This window comes from Lynx canadensis, chromosome B2 (assembly GCF_007474595.2).
Source record: "Lynx canadensis isolate LIC74 chromosome B2, mLynCan4.pri.v2, whole genome shotgun sequence".
NCBI lineage: Eukaryota > Metazoa > Chordata > Mammalia > Carnivora > Felidae > Lynx > Lynx canadensis.
Genome location: NC_044307.1, coordinates 22707426 through 22730838, shown reverse-complemented (window position 1 = coordinate 22730838; position 23413 = coordinate 22707426). Strand labels below are relative to the sequence as shown.

The 23413-nt window shown below is 40.9% G+C and overlaps 1 protein-coding gene across 8 annotated transcripts in view; it reads left to right on the top strand.

Moving 5' to 3' along the window:
- Positions 1-23413, top strand: part of FARS2 (phenylalanyl-tRNA synthetase 2, mitochondrial) — a 536046-nt gene that overhangs the window by 377729 nt on the left and 134904 nt on the right. For all 8 annotated transcript variants that reach the window (XM_032593129.1, XM_032593127.1, XM_030314913.2 and 5 more), the window contains one exon: positions 3645-3796. In XM_032593129.1, the coding sequence (XP_032449020.1) occupies positions 3645-3796 (152 nt within the window). The remainder of the gene's footprint in view (positions 1-3644; positions 3797-23413) is intronic.

Genomic DNA, 23413 nt, shown 5'->3' with positions numbered 1-23413 from the left:
TTTTTTTTTTTAATGTTACATTAGTTTCAGATGTACAACATAGGGATTCAACAATTGTATACATTACTCAGTGCTCATAAGTGTCCTCTTTTTTTTTTTTTTAGTTTATTTTTTTAGAGAGAGAGAGAGTGAGCAGGGGAGGGGCAGAGAGAGAGGGAGAGAAAGAATCCCAAGCAGGCTCCATCTTAGGAACCATGAGATCATGACCTGAGCCAAAATCAAGAGTCTGATGCTCAATGGACTGAGCCACCTAGGTACCCCATCTGAATCCATCAAGGTGTCCTCTTAATCCCCATCACCTTTTTCATCCATCCTCCAACCCACCTCCCCTCTGGTAACCATGAGTTTGTTCTCTATAGTTAATAGTCTGGTTTTTTCTTATTGTCTCTTAAATTACACATATGAGTGAAATCATATGGTATTTACCTTTCTTTGACTTATTTCACTTAGCATTATATGCTCTAGATCCATTCATGCATTTACAAATGGCAAGATCTCATCATTTTACATGGCTGAATAATACTCCATTGTGTATATATACTGCATCATCTTTGTCCATTCATCAATCGATGGACCCTGTTTTGGCCATTGTGAATAATGCTGCAATAAACACAGGGGTGCACATATATTTTTGAATTCGTGTTTTCATAATCTTTGGGTAAATAACTGGTAGTGGAATTATTGAATCATATGGTAATTCTATTTTTAATTTTTTGAGAAACCTCCATACTGTTTTCCACAATGGCTGCACCAGTTTGCATTCCCACCAACAGTGCACGAGGGTTCCTTTTTCTCCACATCTTCACCACCACTTGTTTCTTGTATTTTTTATTTTAGCCATTCTCACAGGTATGAGGTGATATCTCATTGTGGTTTTGATTTTCATTTTCTCTGATGATGAGTGATGTTGAGTATCTTCATGTGTCTGTTAGCAATTTGTATGTCTTCTTTGGAGAAATGTCTGTTCATGTCTTCTGCCCATTTTTTAATTGGATTATTTGGTTTTGCAATATTGAGTTATATAAGTTCTTTATATATATTTAGATCTTTTGTCATCCTCCTGCCAGGGTACTTACTGCTTAGACTCTGGCTGGACTGCCTTCTCTGCATACTCCTCCCTGTTGATATAGCCTGCCCCAAGCTCTCAGTGGACTCACCTGCAGCATGAATTTTCTGAATTGCAATTCCTCTGCTATTCCTGAATAAACTCAGTTTCTGGTCATTCAAGCTTGCCTCAGTCTACCTCTTTATTTAGGTTAACAGGTTTTTTCCAATTCTAAAATTATCTGGTTCTGTGATTGTGGATTATCAAGTCTTTACCAAATCACTTTGCCTGTCCACCTCTTCTGTGTCATCCCACATGATCACTATCTCTTCATGGCAGCATAGCCAGGGATAGAGGCAAGTCTCTATGCCTTACTGACCTTACGCACCCATTAGCTGGTCTGGCTACAGAAGAAAGAACATCTAATTGATTCACTGTAATGTAGCCATTGCTCACACTAGGTAGTGTTGTAATCTGCTGTTAATGAATACCTACAATGTCACGGGGACTATGCAAGGTAATAGAGATTTGGAGGTATAAAAAGATACACACCCCACCCTCAAAAATTGTAATATACTGGGAAGACAGACATTAAGTAATTACACAATCACAATATGAAAGGTAGTATGAAAGAGAAGTATAGGCTGCCATGACAAAGGACTAATGGAGTCTGCGAGGGTTAGAATTGAATGTGGTAACACAGGATCAGAAATAGGGTAGGGAGGGCAGGAAACAGTATATGGAGGAAGTAACTTAGTGTGTTCAAGAAACTGAATAACCAGGCTGGTGTGAGAGCCTGGAGAACAACAGAAAGAACTAGAACTTTTCAAGAATTGGGGACTTTATCCTAAGAGCAGTGGGAAGCCCCTGGTTAGTTTTTAACACCACCTCCGACTCAGGATCAGAAAGCCTACGTTCCAGTGACCATAGATCCATAATCTTATTTTCAAAACAAAATTTTATTTTCCCCCTCAAAAAAGCATAAGTCATCAGTAGGTATCCCACATCTGACATACACCAATTAATATAGTGAATGCTTCCTTTAGATAAACCATTACTTTAAACTTGTCATATATAATTTGTTAGCTTAAACTAGTTTGCAGTATAACAGTCTGGGCTTTTCGCCCTAATTTTTAAAAGTGTAATTTACTGTAAGATGTATTTTTAATGTTTTGGGGTCCTATATCCTGGCTGACAGCATTATTATGTTACTATCATGTTTCTTGTTGTCACTGGGTTGCTAACACTAATGCTCAGTTGGACACCTCCCATTTCTGTCATCAGGGCTCAGTGGTATCTCAGCTCAGATCAGCTGAAGAGGACATTTTGTGCTAATTCCTGTCAATCCCAGCCTTTCATCTAATCTCCCTAAACTTTCGTGTTCCTAAAGTGGCAGGAGGATGTTGTCCAAAGGAAGAGCAACTTGTGTAACCACCAAACTCCTGTTGTGTTGTTACATTAACCCAGGGATGATTTATCACAGGATCCTGACTTTATTATAGGAGAGAAAACCAAGGATGTTTTTCAGGAGCCTTGCTATTTTGTCAAAAGCACCTTGATGGTAGCTGTATAACGTTCATTTGGAATGTGTGTTCTGAACTGATGCATTTGTCTGACAACTTTATTGATATTTCAAGTTGTATAATCATTTTTCGTTTGAGTATTTGATTCTTCAGAGGTCTTGCCATTTAAAAAGTTATACTTTTCCTGATCAGTGATTCACTAAAGGGTTTATAGTGATATCAGGCTTGCTGTAAACCAGTGTATAAACTTGCTCTTCTAACAGATTTATACTTTAGCACATATTCCCTTAGGACTTCATAGTTATATAACAAAACATTTTTAATCGTGGCAGTAACTTATAGACCCACATATATATAAGTGGGACCCACACTTATTATATATATATAATTACATATATATATATATATATATGCCACATAAACAAATGCAGTGACTCATAAAAGCATCTAATTTTAAACACCTGTCCAGTATAATAATGAGCTCAAATAAACTGGAAAAAAATGGGATAAAATGGGGGAAGTGACTACATTTGTGTTTATTCTTGGAATCATAATTTGAAAAATAACTCCCCAAATGACTACTTATCATCCCAGTCTTTTATTTTAATAACTAGAAATACTAACAAATAATGACATTACTAATTGAAATATCAATTTTGACAAGCCTTTACTTATTTCTCTATTAAAATGATTTCCTGAAATATCACAGGAAATTAATGAATCACTTGTTAATTAAATGTGAACTTTTCTACTCTAGTATTCAAATGGGAAAAAAAAAACCCTGAAATATGATATATTCAAATTGCTTTATACTAAATTGAACATTAATGGTTATATAAATATAATATATGATAATGTTACAAATGAATGTGATAAGAATCCATAACATTCATAATGGAATTTGCTAATTTTGAACATTGGCTTTATCTTTCTCTTCACTTTGTCCCTGAAAATCCAAGTGCTGAAATAATGCTTTACCAGCATTTTCTAATTAGCCAAGTGTAACTTTCCATGAAAAATTTAAACATTCTCACCCAACTAACAAATCAATCTCTTTTCTTCTCTTGTTTTGTTAGCCTCTTAGCAAATATCCTGCTGTGATAAATGACATCTCATTCTGGTTACCCTCTGAGAATTATACAGAAAACGATTTCTATGACTTAGTACGAACAATTGGAGGAGACCTGGTGGAAAAAGTTGAACTGATAGACAAGTTTGAACATCCAAAGTAAGTAAAAAAAAACAAAAAAAAACAAAAAAACTTTCTGATTTTATCCTTTGTTGTTTCTCTGTGAAAAATGTCTATGGAAACACATAATGAAATTTTGCTGGAACTTAATGCATATGATACAAAACGTCTCTAGAATTTATAGTGAATGTATCGTTTATCAGAAAAGATTTTTATACCAGTCCTTTCTGAAAATGTTTCTAAACTGTGTATTTAATCTTTTCTGCCTTCATAAAGAAAAATATGTGAAACAGAATGTTTTAAGGATCTTGGAGTTTTTCAGTATTGCTTTTAGAAATTATTTCTTACCATATCACATCCCAGGAACAGAGGAGTTTGTGGGAAAAAAGCTGTTTGGTTAGGTCCTCTCAGTGAATGTTTATGAAGTGTTTGCCACATGCCAAAAGCTGTGTTGGGTCCTAGGATAAAAGTTTACTAACTGTCTGAGGGCCTGTTCACCCTGGGGTGTGTGTGTGTGTGTGTGTGTGTGTGTGTGTGTGTGTGTGTGAGAGAGAGAGAGAGGAGAGAGAGAGAGGGAGAGATAGTCTTACGCTAATCAGATTTGACTCTGCTTTGGCTTTAGAAAAGTTTTCTTGAGTTATATTGTTAAGGGATTTGCTCAGATCCATCATTCTATTCTGTTTCATTCTGTAGGGATTCCAGTTATACATGAGTAGGCTCTTCTTTGTCTGACTTCTCTACTTGTCAGCTTTCTGTCTAATGTTTTAAAACTCTTTATCTCCACTTCATTTTTGAATGCTTTTCCTCATTGCTACCTTCTCTGTCCCTTACTGTTTTCTGCAATCTCTTCTTCCCTGCTCACATTCCATTTCCGTCTTTGATTACTTTTGTTTTCCCCACCTTTTCTGAGTTCTGTGAGCTCACATTTCTGTTCGTTTCTGTTTTCTTGCCGTCTACTTTCTATTCTGCTTTGTAATTTTGCTTCACGGAGAATTGCTTCATTTGGTTTTTAAAAATTTATTGCAGGATATTTTCGCCAGCAAGTTCTTATGATCCAGTGGCACATTTTTTTCTGTGACTTCTTTGTTAGTGAGTTTTTCTGCCATCTTCATTATTTTTTTCCCCCGATTTTTAAATTGATGTATCTGTGGTGTGCACATGATTGCCTTTTTGTTACTTGTATTGAACAGCACTGGGTTTTTCTGAGCCAGCTATTTGCATAAAGTTGAAGTGTGAGGTTGGGGGCTGACTTGGCAGAGAGGGGCTAGGGTGATCATCCGGGCTAGTTGTGTTTCACAACACATAGTTTTCTTCCTCTCCAGTACCAGGAAATCAACTCTTTCTTTAAATATGGCTCATTCATCTCATTGATTCTTTAACGTAGTTCTGCCTCCCGTCCCAAATCCTCTCTTATTACAAACAAAGATTCACCTTTTGTTTACCTCAGTGATAAAGATTTTGAACTTCCGTCGTAGCCCTCAGCTCTTGAGAAATGTATCTTTGCTTGTGTTTTCTGGAAATGCCACTGTGTGTGTGTTTCTTTTCTTCACATCCTCTCATTGGCTTCTACTTGATTTCAGCTGCTTTGGCTGCCTTGAAATCTACTTTGGAGTTTGTAGAATGATATCTGCCCCTTAGCTTTACAGAAAATAGAATGTATGGAGCAGCCTGGGCTTTTGACACAATGGACATACGCATTCCAGCCTGGGACTTTTATGTGAGAGAGAAATTTCCAGGAATTTACATGTTAATACTGAAATTCTGATTACTCACTTTTGAGAAGGAGGAAAAGTACGGGAATAAGACTGATTGCTAAGTAATAACTGATATGCCAGAAGCACATGACTTGTTAATTTTTTCCCATTGTTGGTTTGATATGTAGAAGTCCTTTGGAATCAAGGATTCAGAATATGTTCTTAAATTTTTACTTCTTAAGCTTTTGCTTCTTGCTAATGCCTTAGCTTCTGTACTCTGCCTCTCATATCACCAGTGCCCAAGTTAGATGAGTTGCCCTTGTGGTTAATATCATCAGATCTTAAGGTTATAGAGCAATGTTATTGTCCTGGATGTGGGAGTAAGTGTGGTTTGGGGTAGGGAGCAAATATTGGGTTTTCCTGACTTGTAGATGATTTGCAGTAGTTAGGGTAAATGTAGAATGGGCATGTTAATTGGAGACATTACAATGAGATTGAGGTAGCATCAGGGTCCTGTGGACCACAGACAGACCAGGCAGACAGATACTCCATTAAAAACAAAACAAAACAACACAACAACAACAGAAAAACACATCACTGGGGTGCCTGGGTGACTCAGTTGGTTAAGTGTCGAACTTCAGCTCAGGTCATGATCTCATGGTTTGTGAGTTGGGAGCCCCGCATGGCGGGCTCTGTGCTGATAGCTCAGAGCCTGAAGTCTGTTTCAATTCTGTTCTCCCTCTCTCTCTGTCCCTCCCCCACTCACATTGTCGTGCTCTCTCAAAAATAAGTTAAAAAAACATTTTATAAATAAAATTAAATTTTAAAAAATCACTGGACTGTCTAGGAGTACTCTGTTGATGCCAGTCTATACACACAACCACATAGTACCTGGAAGAAGAATTTGTCCAGTTTTTTCTGAAGGAGACAGTACTTTTGACTGGAAATTTGGAAGAAACCATCTAACCAAAAAATATGTCTTATTGGCATTGATCTTACCATCTTTTAAATAAATGTTAAACAAATATTAAGGCCTATTATTCCGGAGCTCTGCCAAATGACTAGCCTGCCCAGAGGTGTGCACCGATCTTAAAAAGGGACTTGGTGTGGCAGAGATTGCTAATTATCTCTCAATATCCACCTCCCATTTAAAAAATAATGTCACCTTGGGCACCTGGGTGACTCAGTCCATTAAGTGTCCGACTTTGGCTCGGGTGATGATCTCATCCTTTGTGAGTTCAAGCCCCACGTTGGGCTCTGTGCTGACAGCTCAGAGCCTGGAGTCTGCTTCAGATTCTGTGTCTCCCTTTCTCTCTCTGTCCCTCTCCTGTTTTTGCATGTGCTTTCTCCCTCTCATCAGAAATAATAAATGATAAACTTTAAATATATATATAAAAAAATAACGTAACCTTGATTTTTTATCTAAGCAGCTTGCCAGCCAACTAAAAGTCTACACGTCTGAGCCTCCACTATAAGTTAAGTGTATCTATTTGCCGAGTTTAGCCAATAATTTATAAGTAGAAGTGTTTAATGGTATTTCTACAAGTTTTCCTGAAAAGTTGGGTTGAGGCTGTCCTTTTTTTCTTCCTGCTACTACTTCGATGTGAATGTAATGGCTGGTACTTTGGCAGCCATTATGACCCATGTTATGACCTTTGAAAATGGAAGTTGTGTTGCATACAGCCTGGGTCTCCGACGCTAGAGTCCATTCAGCCCTGGACTTTTATGTGAGACAAGTATCCTTGTTGAAGCCACTAGTTTTTGGATCTTTGTTACTGTCCACCAAAGGTAAACTTTGCTATTATAGCCCTGAGGAAAAGGACATACTTACAGAAAAGGACATGTTATTTAGTAATAGCGGCTCACTGATAAATTCTCAGCAAGTATCTAAGGCAGGAGGGTAGCAACCTTTTCCATTAAGGGCCAGATAGTAAATATTTTTGACTTTTGAGGTGACATCTGCTCACCTCTGCTGTTACAAAAGCAGCTATAGACAAAATGAAATCAAACAAACATGGCTGTGTTCCAACAAAGCTTTAACTAGAAAAACAGGTGGTGGGGTAGATTTGACCCATAGTTTCCGGATCCCTGATATAGGGGAGGGAGCCACTCACATATTCCTAAAATCCTCCTTTCATAGGTCCTTTTTACCTGAGGGACCCTACAACCCCTCCCGTTGTCCTCCCATTAAAAGTTCCTGACTTGGGTGGTGGCATGTGGAGGGCCACCTGACCTTGCACTCATCAATGCATATCTTGAACTCAAGACTTAACTTTATCTTCTAAACACATAAATTAAATATTGCTAGACAGTCCAAAGAGCTGTGACCCTTTCTTCTCCTAACATCAAAAACTGAGAAATGCTAGTAATGAGTGAATGACTCTTTGAAATAAACAAGTAGTTGAACAAAGTCATGTGTTATTTTTTCAACAAATTAGGTTTCATTTTGTGAACAAAAGCATATCCTAAGATATTTCGGGGAGACATAAACTGCTGAATATGAAACCTAATTTCATAATGTTAGACAAATGGGCAGATATTTTCTGGGATTACAAATAACAGTTTGCGCCCTGAAGGACGTAGCTGTTCATATTAGAAGAATATGACATTTTGTTCTAGTCTGCCATTCGGAACCTTCTCCCAGAGCATCTTTGCCACTTAATCTGTAGGCCCCTTAATGTGCAGTAGAGTTCTTATAGTTCCAAATTTCACATAACAAAAGTAGAGTAGTGATTACTTTGGAGAGGAGAACTACGGTCACCACAATGCACTCTGATGCCTTTGCAATATTGTGCTCTATGCATGCGCTGAATAATGAGAAAAACTTAGGAAAATATGTACGTCAACATACAAACTTGGATATCTGTTGCCCGACACATTCTGAGTACACTGGTCATGGCCCATGCAACTGAAGGAATTATGGTGAACAGTGTTTATTTTCTCCTGTAACACAGTTGCTTAAAATATTTCTTAGCCCCGGGGTAGGAGAGAGAGCAAAGAAAGGCAGAAGGAAAACTTATCCAGTGTCTTCAGCTACTAACACCCATCATTTGGGAATGCCACCAATTATTTGTGAACTGTAGAAATGGACTGTAAAGTGGGCTCAAATAGGACAGATTTGGCTTAAGCTCAAGGCAGAGGTTTTGGGAGTTAGAACTTGAGAATTAAAAAGAGTTACTTGATTTTACTGCAAGGAGTGGGGCGTGGTGGGGAAAGTGCCCAGGTGTCTGCAGCAGGCACTGCCCAGCATGTCCCCAAACCAGAGCCTTCCCAAAGACTTCCACCCTGTTCCTGAGGCTGCTGCTTACCCTGCACAGCCTGCTCACACAGTCATGGTCATGCTTTCCTGAATGCGTGAACCCATAGTCAGGGTCTAGTTGGGGCTGAGATGCTAAAAAGGGAGCATACCGCAAGCTTTGGGCACCAAAGGTGAGTCCCAGCTCTCTTCAGCCCGACTTGATACATAATGGTTCTGTCCTTTATGGCTGACCACTTGTAGTTTGAACTAATTGGCATAGGTAGGGATACTGGAGCATTTGTCAGCACTTTTAACAGAATGCTCAAGAGGTAATTCACCAGGAGAGGCACCTTGTCAACGTGGCCAGCCCCACCTCTCAGTGGGTATGAGTCATGGGCATCACCTGCCCATAACTGGCCATGATGTGGCAGTGGGAGCACCTAAAGATGAGGCATTGGAGTGACTTCTCCTTCCTCCAATCTTTCCCTCCCTTCTTTCCTTTCCTGGTATGTTTGTTTTTGCTTTGTCCAACTGTATCCAATAAAAACATGAAAGTTTAAAAAATAAAAAAGGTAGAGATTCACTCACCGTCTCAACACCCTAACACCAATTCTTAATATTGTTACATTTTCCCTGTCTTGACTTTCTCTATACATGTTATCAGGGGATGTTTGATCTTTGAATGATTTCTGTATTATCAGCCCCTTGGTCTAAAGTGGGGTTCTTCAGCCTCTGCACCACTGATATTTGGGGCCAGATAATTCTTTGTTTTGGGGGGCTATTCAGTGCATTGTAATTTGTCAGCAATACCTGTGGCCTCTGCTACCATCCCCATTTATGATAAAAAATGCCTCCAGACATTGCCAAATGCACCCTGTTGGTGCAAAATCACCCCCAGTTTGAGAGCCACTGGGATATCATTTAGTAAAGAATTTCTTATGTCTTCTGAAAAATATTTCTTAAAATCATGCTTTAGTTTTATGTTCTGGCCAGCAGGGAGAAGGAAGAGAAGGACCTCACAAGAGGGAGGTGTATCAGGTGGGGGGTTTCTTGTGTTTCCAAGAAACATACTTGGTGGAACATAGGAAAAAGCTGGGCACACCAACTAGGCTTCAGAAAGAGCAGGAGCTCTTTCTGGGGTGTGTGTACCAGTTTCTACTTCTCTATTGCATTTTATTTCCACACACTCACTCTGGCTCTCCACCCCTGCCCTTCTACTTTCTGCCATGTAGCTCAAGGCTCTGTCGGTATCTTGCAGAGTTCTGAATACCCTGCCCAGCCCCTGAGTCTAAATGACTGTCAGGTGTCAGCTCTCAGCACCAGTTGCTAGCACCTAGCCCAATTCTGACACTTTCGACAAAGGAATCTCCCTGGCCCCACTCAACTTTTCTGGCCAAGTCAGAGGTCACTGAGCAGCTGGCGGACAGGCTTCACTTGAGTCACATGCCTCTCCTTGCTCTAATTAGCCACATGATTCAAATTGGCCTCTGACGTTGTTTTAACAAGTTAGTAGGTTCACTTGTTTATACATATCTTTTCTTGTGTTCCTTTTTAACCTGAACTCAGTAGCTTCTGACTCCAGCACTACCATTTTTAGACTTCCTTGAACTTCAGGCAGAGAGGCATGTTGTAAAAAACATTAATTAATTGATTCTTGAGTTTCTGTGTCATAGGAGACATTAGGACCACAAGGATATTAAGGCAAGATCCTATTTTTATGGAGCCAAATAACACAGGAAAGTGAACAGCAATAAAAAGTAGAAGGGGATAGATATAAGGTGGGTTAAGCCTAGTAAATTGCATGCACGGTTACTTGCACGTAACTGATGCTCAGTAACCTCTCATGGAACTTAAAACAAAGGGGCACATGTCTAGGGTTATAGATTCAAAGGAAAGAAGCCATTGGGATAGGAAGATTTCCCAGGAGACAGGAATAGCAAGTTCTGCACATCTGTCTCCCTTCTGATACCTTGTGAATGAGATATACACAATTCTGACTCTAATTACTGTCAGTAAGTGCTTTTCAGTAGAAACCTTCAGTTCCTATAAAAAAGAATTCTGGGTTGTTATGTTATTTTGTTGCTGGGACAAATTCATTCATGGTAGCCACTTTAAGACATAGGGGATGCATTTAAGGGTACACCTGATTCAGAACAGGAAACCTGTTTGGAACCAAGATGGTCTAGAGGCCAGAGACCTTCTTCAGCTGGGGTGCCTCTGGCTCTATCCCTCTGCTGGCTCCTCTTAGACAGTGTCTGTGTCTTCCCCCAGCCCCCCGCCCCGCTACTTACACAAACACGGACACCTCCACCTGTTTCTTCTGCATTGGGTCAAAGTATTTTCTGGCCAGTCCACTCCATTATCAAAGTGCAAACTGGAAGGAATTAATCCAACTGACTGGTCAAACTGCCAGTACCCCCTTTTAGGGAGAGCTCTTGTACCAGGCTGCCTTCTGAGGTTCCAGGCAATCTGTGGATGGACCACTCTTGGATCAAGACCTTATTGCTGATCTGGCCAGGGACCACTAATAAGACAACTCAGCCCTGCTTTCCAGAACAAAGAGCCAACTGTCTGAACATTTTCAACCAAAAGGGTTCACAGGATGTTTTTCAGAACGGAACAAGCACCCGAGTACTGCCCTCTTTTCCCCGTCGCCCACTAGTCTACCCCACATATAGGGCTCTAGGTAACCGCTCCTAATCACTGGCTCATTCCTATCTTGTGTTCCTTATTTGCATTTAAACTTTTCTAGGCTGTTGCACTTGATGGACACTCTGTAAGGCACGATGTCATAGTTGCTCACTTGTATCTTCCCACAATGTTTATATTAGTGGAAGGAGGCTGCCTTACTATGTGACACTTGATGGATAGCTCATTGATCCTTCTTCATTCCTTAGAGGAGCTTTTGTTAAATGACTGGAGGTATTTTATGACATAAAAAGTAGAGGCAAGAAAGAGCTCAGAATCCAGAGTCAGAAGCCATCAGCTGAGTCTTGGCCCTGCACCTCCTATATGTCTGAAATTGGGACTGTCTGAGCCCAGTTCCCTCATCTGCCAACCAAGGGCGCTAACATCATCTTTAATGGGTATAACTGCAAAAATTAGATGAGCCCGTATATGTAAAATTCTTTCAAAATGGCACAGAGGTTTGTTTGGGTTTTTTTTTAATGGCTAGCTATTACAGTAAATACTAGTAACTTTCACAATCAACCCGTCTTGTTTATTAAAATAAAGAATAACCTTAGCACAGCTAGGAGTCTTGGACTTGGCAGCCAAATTACATATAAATAGGAAGTTCTGGTACTAAAGGGAAGCAGAACAGACTTCATATAAAAGTATCATTCTGAAATGATACATGTTCTTCCTGCAACTTAAGGAGCAAATTTTTAATCACAAAGATGCTGACCGGCCAAGCTGTGTAGTCAATATGGCGGCTCTCTGGGTTGTGTGTTGAGAAAAGGCTATGGACAGTGACGGTGGGATGACATCCTGGCTTACAAATCACTCCTGGTCTGGTTTCTTGTGACAGAGCCAAGTAAGTGCAGTTATCTGGACTTAAAGCTTGGCCAGCAATGAAAAGCCAGCTACAGCTAATCTTGAGAGAGCTTGTCAGAAGTTGTGTCCCCTTGAAGCTGACAGCATGCAGTCCCAGGGAGGTGGCTCGAGGTGGCCAGGCCTGCTTTAGAACCCTCCTGGCTTCTTTCCCTTTCTTCACTTTTATTGCAATGCTGGTGGCGTGAGTGTAAGAACTTTTATTGTTGTGGTTCAGACAGCCCAGAAGCAATTCTAAGAATACTATTTTTAGCTTGGATATTTGTTTTTTTTCCCTGCCTCCCATCCTTTCCCTCCTTCTCCAAGGCTTCTTTTAAAGCAGCCCACGAGGGTGCCTTTCCTCACCGTCACACAGCAGCCCTGTTGCCACCAGCGCTAGACAAATTAAAACACAATTAGTTCAGTCCCCAAAACACCTTGTTCTGCCTTGTGCCCCAGCACTTCACCATTGCTGAGGATTCTTTGGGATTACCTTCAGCACTGACCTGGCAGGGCCCCAGGAACAGCATCTCCGCACAGGGCAGAGGAGGAGCAGAGAGATTGCTTGATGACAGCCAGGCAAGGAGAGAGGCCAGGCACTTAATGAGCTGTATCTTCAGTGATGTGCTGTGTTACAGCACACCTTTGTGAGAATTAGCCATGGAGCCGCTCTCCCTCTTTAACTTTCAATTAGCGGTTTTCAAGCAATTCTTTGGATGTTATCCTCACTTGGCAACTTGTGCACCTTTTGTAGCGTGGAGATTGAATGCTCTCTTCCATGATGTGAGGCTCAAGTAACATCACTTGATGTTTCCCTGTCTCACCCCCAACAATATTGATCAGATTAAAGCAAGTTAAAATGCACACCAAGGACAACCTGCCACAGAATTGCTGGCAGAAATGTGACAGGGAAGGGCAGCCCCACCCCATCATTTGGGGCAATTATGAGCAATGCTCTAAATCATTTTGGATCTTTAAATCTGTTATCCCAGGTCACAAGGTCACTTCAACTAAGCTACCACCCAAATTTGATACCCAGAGCCAGCCCTGGGAGGCTGCCCCTCCCTCCCAGCCCTCCCCCCCTCACTCCCCTCCCCCACGGCACTGTCTGCACTGTGTCAGTTAGTTACCTTGTCCTTCACACCCCACAGAGGCTTGACCTTGAATGTGCTACAGCCCTCACAGTTAACGATGATGTCTTAGTAACCAAGACATTTATGAATCCACGTACAGCCTCAGAATCATATATAAGATAACCAAACAGTTATCCTGAGTACAGATTTCAGAGTTGAGTCTCGAAAGATGGGCCTATGATTTGTAAGAAAGTCTCTGAGACCTCTTTGAATCATTCTAGAAAATTCGTATTTCTCAATAGCAGAGATGGACTTAGCAGACTTGTCAATCCCTCTGGCTCCAGCATCACACAGGCTGGGGCTACAAGGCACACAGTGTGTGGGCTGGGGTGGTGCCATTTGGTCACCTGAATGTCTCTTGGGCTAGTTATCTTCCTTAACTTGGTCATAACCGAGACGCAAGCAGTTGATGTACAAAAGGTGGCCACAGCAGGCAGGCACCTCTCGGGATGAGAGGTCAGCTCCAGCAGAAGGGACCAGTTGTGCCCACAGATGGTCCAAATGGTACCCAAGAGCTAGGTCATCTTTCTTATTGGGGACCTTTGGTAGGGGGCCATGCAGTCAGCAAGCACAGTGGAAGCAGGTGACAGAGCAGACAAGCAGTCACAGGGCAGCCGGGCTTAGGGGCAGCCATCTGCCTGGACACTCCACTGGTTGCTGAAGACCCAAGGCTCCTGATTGTCCCCTACTTAGACTTGGGATTGGCTTTGGAGTCCAGATGTGGGAGTGGGGGGGGGGGGGTGTGGTAAGTTAGAAAATCCAGGAGACCAACAGGAGCTTCAGTTTTGGTTTTGTTGTTGTTGTTTGTTTTGGTTTTTTGTTTGTTTTGTTTTTTGTTGTTTGTTTTTGTTTTGAATACCTATACCTTCACTGGTGGGGAAGGAGGGTCTGTTTATTCATGTGGAGTTTGGAGCCAGAGAAAGTATTACTATGATGGGAATTTAATCATGTGTCTAGTGAGGACAGAGTAAGATAGAATGTTCCATGAGATTTACATGAGGAAGAGGACACCTTAAGGCAATGTGGTGTAAGTTAGGGAGTCCCGTCTCCATAGGGCCGCTTGGCAGTCAGAGCACTAGTCAGACACTTAAGAAATGAATTCAGGACCTTATATTCAGATATCCCCAGCATGTCACCACCATGTGCCCACAGGGACCTCAGCCTCCTGCAGAGTTACCCTCAAGTATGTCTGGAGATCCCAAAAGGTGTCTCCCATTTGCTTACAAGCTTCCTGTGAACATGCTGGTGACTCTCCTGGGGCCCTCGGGTTTCCTCCTGCATATCACCGGCCCTGCTGCTGCTTCCCCTGGCTGGCACACCTGTAGGACTCTGAGGTCTTTATGGTGTCCTGTGCTATTTCAGGTTTGGGTGTCCCTGTGCTTTCCCCCTCTGGTGTCACACCTGTCCCCTGGGACTTCAGCAACTCTGCTTTGAGCCCATCTTCTTTCCTACCTTGCAGAGCTCTCCCCCCCCCCCCCCCCCCAGGCTTCCCGCATGCGCCCCGCCCCCCCCCATGCAAATGAAGGCTTGGGGATTCCAGTGCAGACCTGACTCCATCTCAGCTTAGACTAAAATCTTTTCCATGGAAGCACAGCTCAGAAATGAGGACAAATTCAACAAATGCCAGTCACCTCATCTTTTGTCAACATAATTTTTTTATAATGTCTTACTTAATATTTCTTAGAGGAGAAAGAATACCCCATGAAAGTTTTAGATTCTCTATTTGGCGTATCTGGCTAACTTCTCCCGAAAGAAAGTACAATAGTAAGATGAGAAGAGAGGAAACCAGCAGTGAAAATTAAGCAGGTGAAGTATTTGTTCGAGAGGGGACTGCTGTGGTCTCAACATTTATACAGAATTTACTGGAATAATCACTTATCTTATCCCAGCATTTATTAAATATGGTAATCTCTCCTAGATGATCGTCTGTCCAGCAACACACACGGTGTGCACTTTTTGGAATTCTGTAGTGATGGTGGAATAAGCATTTCTAACACATTCTTTTTGGCAGTTGCCACATTGCATTGTATTTATACAGTTCCCACTACGGCACTGCCAGTTACTGCCAGACACTGGGTCTGTAACTTTCTACTCTACTTGAGATATAAAACATAGCAACTACTCAATAAACATTTTTTTTATGAATGAATGATAAAAAGGAAGAAAAGCCAGCAACAACATACTTCTGTCATGTTTTCTGCAGATAAACTGGCATCCCTTTCTATGTAGAAGAGACCCCATTTGGTACATTTTGCACCTGGGTGACCAGAAGCCTTTACAACCCATATCCATTATGACGGTTTCTTACTGAGGAAAAACAGAGTGGAGAGGAGAATTGCTCCTTAGGAACAGAAATTAGGTCATAGCAAGTTAGATTCTGAGTAAACTGCTGGTTTAAAAATAATGTTTTTGAGACCAGTGTTCCAATAGAGAAAAGGAAAAAAAGTAAAAGGAAAAAAAAATGCCTTTTAAGAAGATTGGTTGTATCCTCTGTAAAATATATTTTAAAGCTCTGAGCATCCAGGATCAGAAAAGTGTGGGGTGTTGGAAGTATGCAAATTTTCATGATTACCTAGGAAACCCTTTTCTGATTGGAAGAGGGGCAATTGCAAGGTGGAATAGAAATTCAGAGAGTCAAATCATGACATGCTTTCTGTATGTTTGTTTGCCGCAAGATGAGGAACAAGGGAAATTTTGAAGGAACATAACATGAAAGGAAGAAAAAGCTGTCTGTACAGGGAAGGCAGAAAAACCTTAGCTGTCTTGAATGTGGACTTTCCAAGCCACCTGTGTACCTAAGGCATGCCATTTGGCATAATAGGAATAGTGGACCCCTGACATGGCTGCCAACGTCCTTTTCTAGAAGCATCTTCTTCCCCAATATGCATGGTTAATAGGAGAGCATCTACACTGGTCCAGTGGGACTCTGCCTCTCGGCCTAAGTGATTGATCCAGGGGTGAGCTCCTGATAAAGCTGGGCCAGTAAGGCCTATTCTCCATAATGTTTGGATAGAAGACCAAAGAGAGCTTAAGCTGTGAGTGACATACCTAGGAACCATCTCTGGCCATGTGTCCCATGCGGGGAGAATGTGGTAAGCAGAGAGGGAGAAGGAAGCAGCAGAACAGAGATGCAAGATGGAGAGAAGATGCTGGTATGGTTGAGTCCCAGGTTCCATTGTGTTCTGGGGCCCAGCCGCACCCTGCCCTTTCCACAGCTTGGTTGTCCAATCCTTGGTCAGATTCCCTAAGCAAGTGTGACTCCCTTGTTGTTTCATTTGAGTTTTCATTATTTGAGATCAAGTGATTTCTAAGACTCATAATCGCAGACTTTTGGCACTGGAAGAGGGCAGGAAATAAGAGGGTGACAGGCAGAAGTCATCAGCTTCCTTTCCGGAGAACTCTGGAGAACTGCAGAGATGAGGCTGCAGAGGGCCCTTGAGCTCCAAATGTTTCTATTCAGTATAATTTTGAATGGTCCTTTCCTCTTAGCTAGAATAGCTAAAAATTCATGTGTCTCAAGTTGTGACTCATTCATTCTAGTGAATATGTATTTGAACATTACCATGGGTGAGGCACCATGATATTTATGGTCAGGAGATATACAAATGGCTTTTTAGGGGCACCTGGGTGGCTCAGTCAGTTAAGTGTCAGACTTCAGCTCAGGTGATGATCTCATGGTTTGTGGGTTCAAGCCCTACATTGGGCTCTGGGCTGACAGCTCAGAACCCGGAGCCTGCTTTCGATTCTGTGTCTCCCTCTCTCTCTCTGCCCCTCCCCCACTGTTTCTCTCAAAGCTAAACACTTAAAAAAATTTTTAAATGATTTTTTAAATGAGTCCTTGTCCTCAAGGAGCTCACAATCTGATAGGAGGTCAGTGCACATAGATATTTGCAATTTAATATGAGAAGTGTCAGGTGAGAGACGGTGCCACCATGGTTTCAAGGAAGAGCATCGTGTCACTTTGCCTTAAATGCCCAAGAAATGTTTACAGATTATGTTTCAGCTGACAAATAAGAATTAGGTATGGAATGGGCCAAGAAATTCCAGGCAGAGTAGACAGCAGGCACAGAGACAGGAACACAGAGATATGAACATAATTGAGTGTACCTAGCATACAGGAAGCTTGGCAGAGCCAGGAGGGCAGGGAGGAAGGGAAGGGAATAAAGCTGGAGAGTTTGGGAGGGGCCAGACCTTAAAGGCCTGGTATTTCCTTATAAACATGTGGTCCTCTCTGGTAGAATATGCGGGTACTCATTGAGCTAATTCAGCTGTTTTCAAGTTTGTAACTGATTATCTGTCTTGAGACTGTGTTGGCCATGGGGTAAGGTTGGAGGTAGGGTAAGGTATGGAAGCACATCTGAATGAGAGGAGATAATTGTCTGAGCTGAGACCATGGCTGAAGCCTTGTGGGAAAAGCTGACTGATGGAAAGGAAATTCAGTAAAAATCCACAGGAAATGTGGACCCATTTGGGAGAGACAACCTAGATGAAGGGACCAAATATCACTCCCCAGTCCTGAGTGTTATGACTACGAGGATGGGGGCTGACCTTGAGGCAGGGGTTAAGTAGAGGGAGCAGTGGTTTGGAGGAGGTGATTTTAATTACTTCTGGTCTTCTTCTGTTTTTTGTTTTTTTTTTTCCAAGTCTATTTGAGAGAGAGAGAGAGAGAGAGAGATTGCGTGGACACAAGGTGGGGAGGGGCAAAAAGAGATGGGAGAGAATCCTAAACAGGCTCTGCACTGTCAGCATGGAGCCTGATGCAAGACTCAGACTCAAGAACTGTGAGATCATGATCTGAGCTGAAATCAAGAGTAGGACACTTAACTGACTGAGCCACCCAAGTGCCCCACTTCTTGAGTTTTAGGTAGGCCACGTGGGAATGCTGACCTAAGAGCACATGAGCGAGAAGACAAGATTAGGATATACAGTTGGCAGCTCTAGATAGGAGGTGCCCAGGACATGTCTGGAACAGGAAAAGGGTAAGATGAGGAAAGAACAAACCCCAAGGAAGTCTTAAGGGATGGAAGACAGAAAGACTGAGTGAAGGAATTAGGAAGTGCAATCCAGGAGGTCCACGTAGAGGAGCAGAGGCTGGGGGACAGAAGCCATGGAAGGTTCTGTCTTGCAGGAGCGAGATTATAGAATGCCGTCAGATAGATCTGCCAAGACCACATGGATTTGGCCAATAGGAGGCCTTCAGTAGGAAATTCAATGATAGAAAATACTTTCGTTAATCATATTCTCATTTCCCCCCTGTTGTGCCTTCATGAATATTTATTCCACAAATGCTAGTAATTAGAGAATACTTGATTTAATGGGTAGATACAGAGGGTTGATGTGTTACGGAGCAAACAAAATGTCCTTACTCTAGCACTTAAACCTGCCTCTTCAGGGTTATGTGCTTGGTAATTTTCATTTACAATAATGTTGTAGGGAAGTTTCACTTTTCAGACACTTACCTGTTTTATTTTCCCTTCCTGCATAGCTCATTTAAGGGGTAGATAGAGCAGGTAAAGGATATCCATTAGCCCTTTCCGAGAAGCAGGGATTATACTGGAGTGATAGAGATTACTCCCCAGCACCAATTAAATTAATTAAATTCACTTGGGCCTGTATATAGCCACTGTATTTAACTTAAGAAAGGATATGGCATGCAAATGAAGACCTGAAAATATGAATGGAATTTGGAATTTGAACAATACTTTGATCAGCATTTCCTAAAATGGCACATGGGGAAGAAAAAACTCCTTAAGGTTGCATATGCTTCCCTTTACTTCTGTAAGACAGGGGAACCTAGGCACCTGCTGTGCAGCTCTGCCTCCTCCAGAAGATAAAGCCACCCCTTGGGAACAGAAGTGCAGTATAATACAAAGTACACACAGCTCCTGAAATTAGACTTGACCTCCACTCGCCTCTGGAGCCAAAAACAGCCTCCCCAAAATGAGAGAAAGAAAGCTAGGAAAAGAAGGTGTGAGGAGCATATCGCAAGGAGAACCAAGAAGAGCTGGTTTTGATTATATTTAGAATGTTATATTTTTTTTAACCTGGATTGAATCAATGAATACCTGCACATTGAACTTCTTTTCAGAATTCCTACTGCCAGGAAATCTATTTCAATATGAATCCCGAATAATGTTATATCACGTCTGATACAGGAATATACCTGGCAATATTAAACAGATCAAATTCTTGAGAAGACTAGTCTGAATAGAAGCTATTCTTAGCATAGTTAAAGTAAAGGAGATCAGTATAGGTATTCAAGATGAAAAATCCTAATAGTTAATAGAAAACCAAAATTCAAGGTCCCGCCAACCTTCAGAGCAGAGTGGTTTCAAGTGCGTCTCAGAAAACATGTGTTTTAGAGATTTTAGCCGGGGTGGGGAGCAACACATTTTCATGTCTGTTTCTGGGGTGCCCTTCCTCCCTGCCTTTAAATCATCTGATGTCTCCAGTAGTGCCTGCCCTGCCCCTTAGACAGCTTTGTTCGGCCAATGGCTGGACCAGGTGGAGATCGAAATTGGATCCCATAACATATGACCAGATTTATACATCGTAATGACACCATTTAATTATTTTAAATAATGCTTTTACTTAGGTTTCCTACTTATGGTACTACAAGGAGGATTTTTATTCTTCTAGCTCAGGCCGTAATATAAAAATGGCACGACAGTTATTGTATTCCTAATTACAAATTTGTTTAATTAAAATTACATTCAGTCATTCTGACATGCATACTTTCAAGCAACTGTGAAATAGAGCTATTATCATCTTTTGGTATGCTGCCTTGAGTGGCTAATAATTTTAGTTAGGTGGTAGTTTTAGGTCCTTATCATCAGTAAATATGAAAAATAAAGCTAGAATAAAACAGTAGCAGTAATTTCAAAATTCATATTTGTTTATCAATTGGGCCTTTGCATTATGTTTTAAAACCAGTTTCTTGGGGTGCCTGGGTGGTTCAGTGGGTTAAGCGTCCGACTTTGGCTCAAGTCATGATCTCACAGTTCACGGGTTCGAGCCCCACATTGGGCTCTGTGCTGACAGCTCAGAGACTGGAGCCTGCTTCCGATTCTGTATCTCCCTCTCTCTCTGCCCCTCTCCTGCTCATATTCTGTCTCTCTCTCAACAATAAATGAACATTAAAAAAATAAAAAATAAACAGTTTCCCACCTGAGGCCTCCAATAAAAATCAAGAAATCATGTGTGTTAAAATATCTGCTGGATGTATTCTGTGGAAAAATAGATCCAAACAATCCATAGCAGATGTGAGGAGGAGGAGATCTCTACTGCATTTTATCCCTGAATCTAAGTCTCCAATTCATGGATGTCTGACAAATCTGTTTTAAATTGGTGGCCATGTAGATGGTGTCCCCATGGAAAGGCTACTCTCAACTTATTTTTCTATTGTTGTTTTTAGTGAGGTGAAATTTACATGAGTGAGCAATTCAGTGACATTTAATACATTCACAGTATTGTGTAACCACCACATCTCTCTGCTTATCTAGATCCAAGACGTTTTCATCACCCCAAAGAAACCCCACACCCTGCTTCCCTTTCCCCACTCCTTCCATCCCTCAGCCCCTAACTGCCACCAGTCTGCATTCTGTCTCGGTGGGTCTCCCTATTCTGAATATGTCATATACACTGTATGTTAGCCAACTTGACATTACATTACATTTTAAAAAATGGAGTTATATAGTATGTGACCTTTTGTGTCTGGCTTCTTTCACTTAGCATGTTTTTGAGGTCCATCTACCTTATACCGTGTAGCAATACTTCATTCATTTTTATGGCTGAGTAATTTTCCATTGTACGTAGAAACATATATTTTATTTATCCGTTCCTTTCCTGGTGGGTATTTAGGTTGTTTCCACATTTTGGCAACTGTAAATAATGCAGGTATGAACATGTATGCAAAAGCATTTGAGTCCCTGTTCTCAATTCTTTTGGGGATATACGTAGGAATAGAGTTGCTGAGTCATTTGGTAATTCTGTTTAACTTTTTGTGGAACTGTCGAACTGTTTTCTATGGTAGCTAAATCATTTTACATTCCCACCAGCAATGTACATGGGTTTCAGTTTCTCTGCATACTCTCTGACACTTGTTCCTTCCTCCATCTCCCCCTCCCTTCCATCCATCCATCCATCATTTGGTTTCGATTTATATTTCCTTAGCAACTAACTGATCTTTTCATAAAGTCCTTTGTTGAGCTGTAAGAGTTCTTTATATGTTCTGGGCACTTATTACACCAAACTTTTTATTGCCTCTTAACCTCTTGAAAGTTACAAATTATTTCCTTCTTTCCCCTTCCTTCTTTCCTTTCTTCCTCTCTCCCTCCTTTTTTTTATACCACATTTTTATTATTATTTAAATTTTAGTTAACATACAGTGCAATACTGGTTTCAGAAGTAGAATTCAGTGATTCATCACTTACATGCAGCTCATCACAAGTACCCTCTTTACTACCCATCTAGCTCATCTCCTACCCACCTCCTTCCATCAACCATTTGTTTTCTATCGTTAAGAGTCTCTTGTTTCCCTCTCTTCTCTTTCCCCCTCTTCCCATATGTTCATCTGTTTTATTTCTTAAATTCCACATTTGAGTGAAATCATATGGTATTTGTCTTTCTCCAACTGACTTATTTCACTTAGCATGATACATTCTAGCTCCATCCATTCTTTTCTTTCTTATCTATTAAAAATATTAGATTTGGGTATTAGATATAATGGATCTTTATTTTAAGAAAAGAAAGATAATTTAAATTCCCTATAATTCAACCACTCACAGATGAGCACTGTTTTCATTTTTATGTCCTTCTTCTAGTCTTTTTTTTTAATATATAGAATGAACATGCATACATATATATTCAGAGAATTCTGCTTTCATCGTGTACTATTTAAATTTTTTAATGCTTTTTTGATGTGGAAAAGTTATACTTATTTACATATAATTATCAGAGCACTTCGTTGTTTCAGTGAATGGTGGAATAAAATCTTTCCGTGTGCTTGTTAATCATTTGAATACTTCTCATAAGAGTTGGGGTTTTGTAAACAATAAAACCTGTCAGATCAACTTGTATAAGCTATTTATATACCCAGAATCCTAGTCCACTTTCTCTCATGGTTGTTATGATTTTTTTTCAGATTGTTATCTGCCTTTTATTCTGTGTGGTGTTTGGGACATAGCAATATTTTATCTTCTTTCGTATTGTCATATCTAATGTTTTTTTCACTGATTCCTTCAATTGTCTTAAAAAGTCCGTATCTAACACGTAAAGGATTATATAAATATTTACTTACATTTTCTCTTTTTCTTTTATTTTATTTTTTTTTTTTATTTTTGAGAGAGCACAAGCAGGGGAGGGGCAGACAGAGGGGGGGACAGAGAATCTGAAGTGGACTCTGTGCTGACAACAGCGAGCCTGATTTGGGGCTTGAACTCACGAACCCTTAGATCATGACCTGAGCTGAAGTGGGATGCACAACTGACTGAGCCACCCGGGCACCCCTACTCACATTTTCTCTTAAGTTGTTTATTTAAATTGTATTTCTGGATCCATCTGGAACTTACGATGGTATTGCGAGATGAGAGGGTCACACTTTTATTTTCCTAAATAGCTAACTGTCTTTCCTGATACCATATACAAGATCAATAATTTGCAATAATAGAATCTGTTACCAAAGACATGAAACCAATTACTTTACTCAGTTTTGTTTTGTTTTTTTTTTTTTAAAGACGCTTAAACACTGGCATATATATGAACTGGGTCATTTATGCCTTGGTTTACATGTATTCCTATTCTCACTAAATGAGTAGCCACACTGTCATGTCAGACCAGAGTAGCCATGTGGCCACCCCAAGTCTCTGTTCTGGAGGCTGCATTGTCATCTGAGGACACTGGGTAGCAAAGCCTTTGCATGTCCTTTGTCCCAGGCATATGCTTATGTGTCAGATTGATCAGGTTCCTGAGATTGGGCTGGATTGTGGTTTCTGGGGTTCAGTTAACCTTCAGTAGCTACACAATGTAGTTGTTGCCATATTCTGTCTTATTTCATGTTATG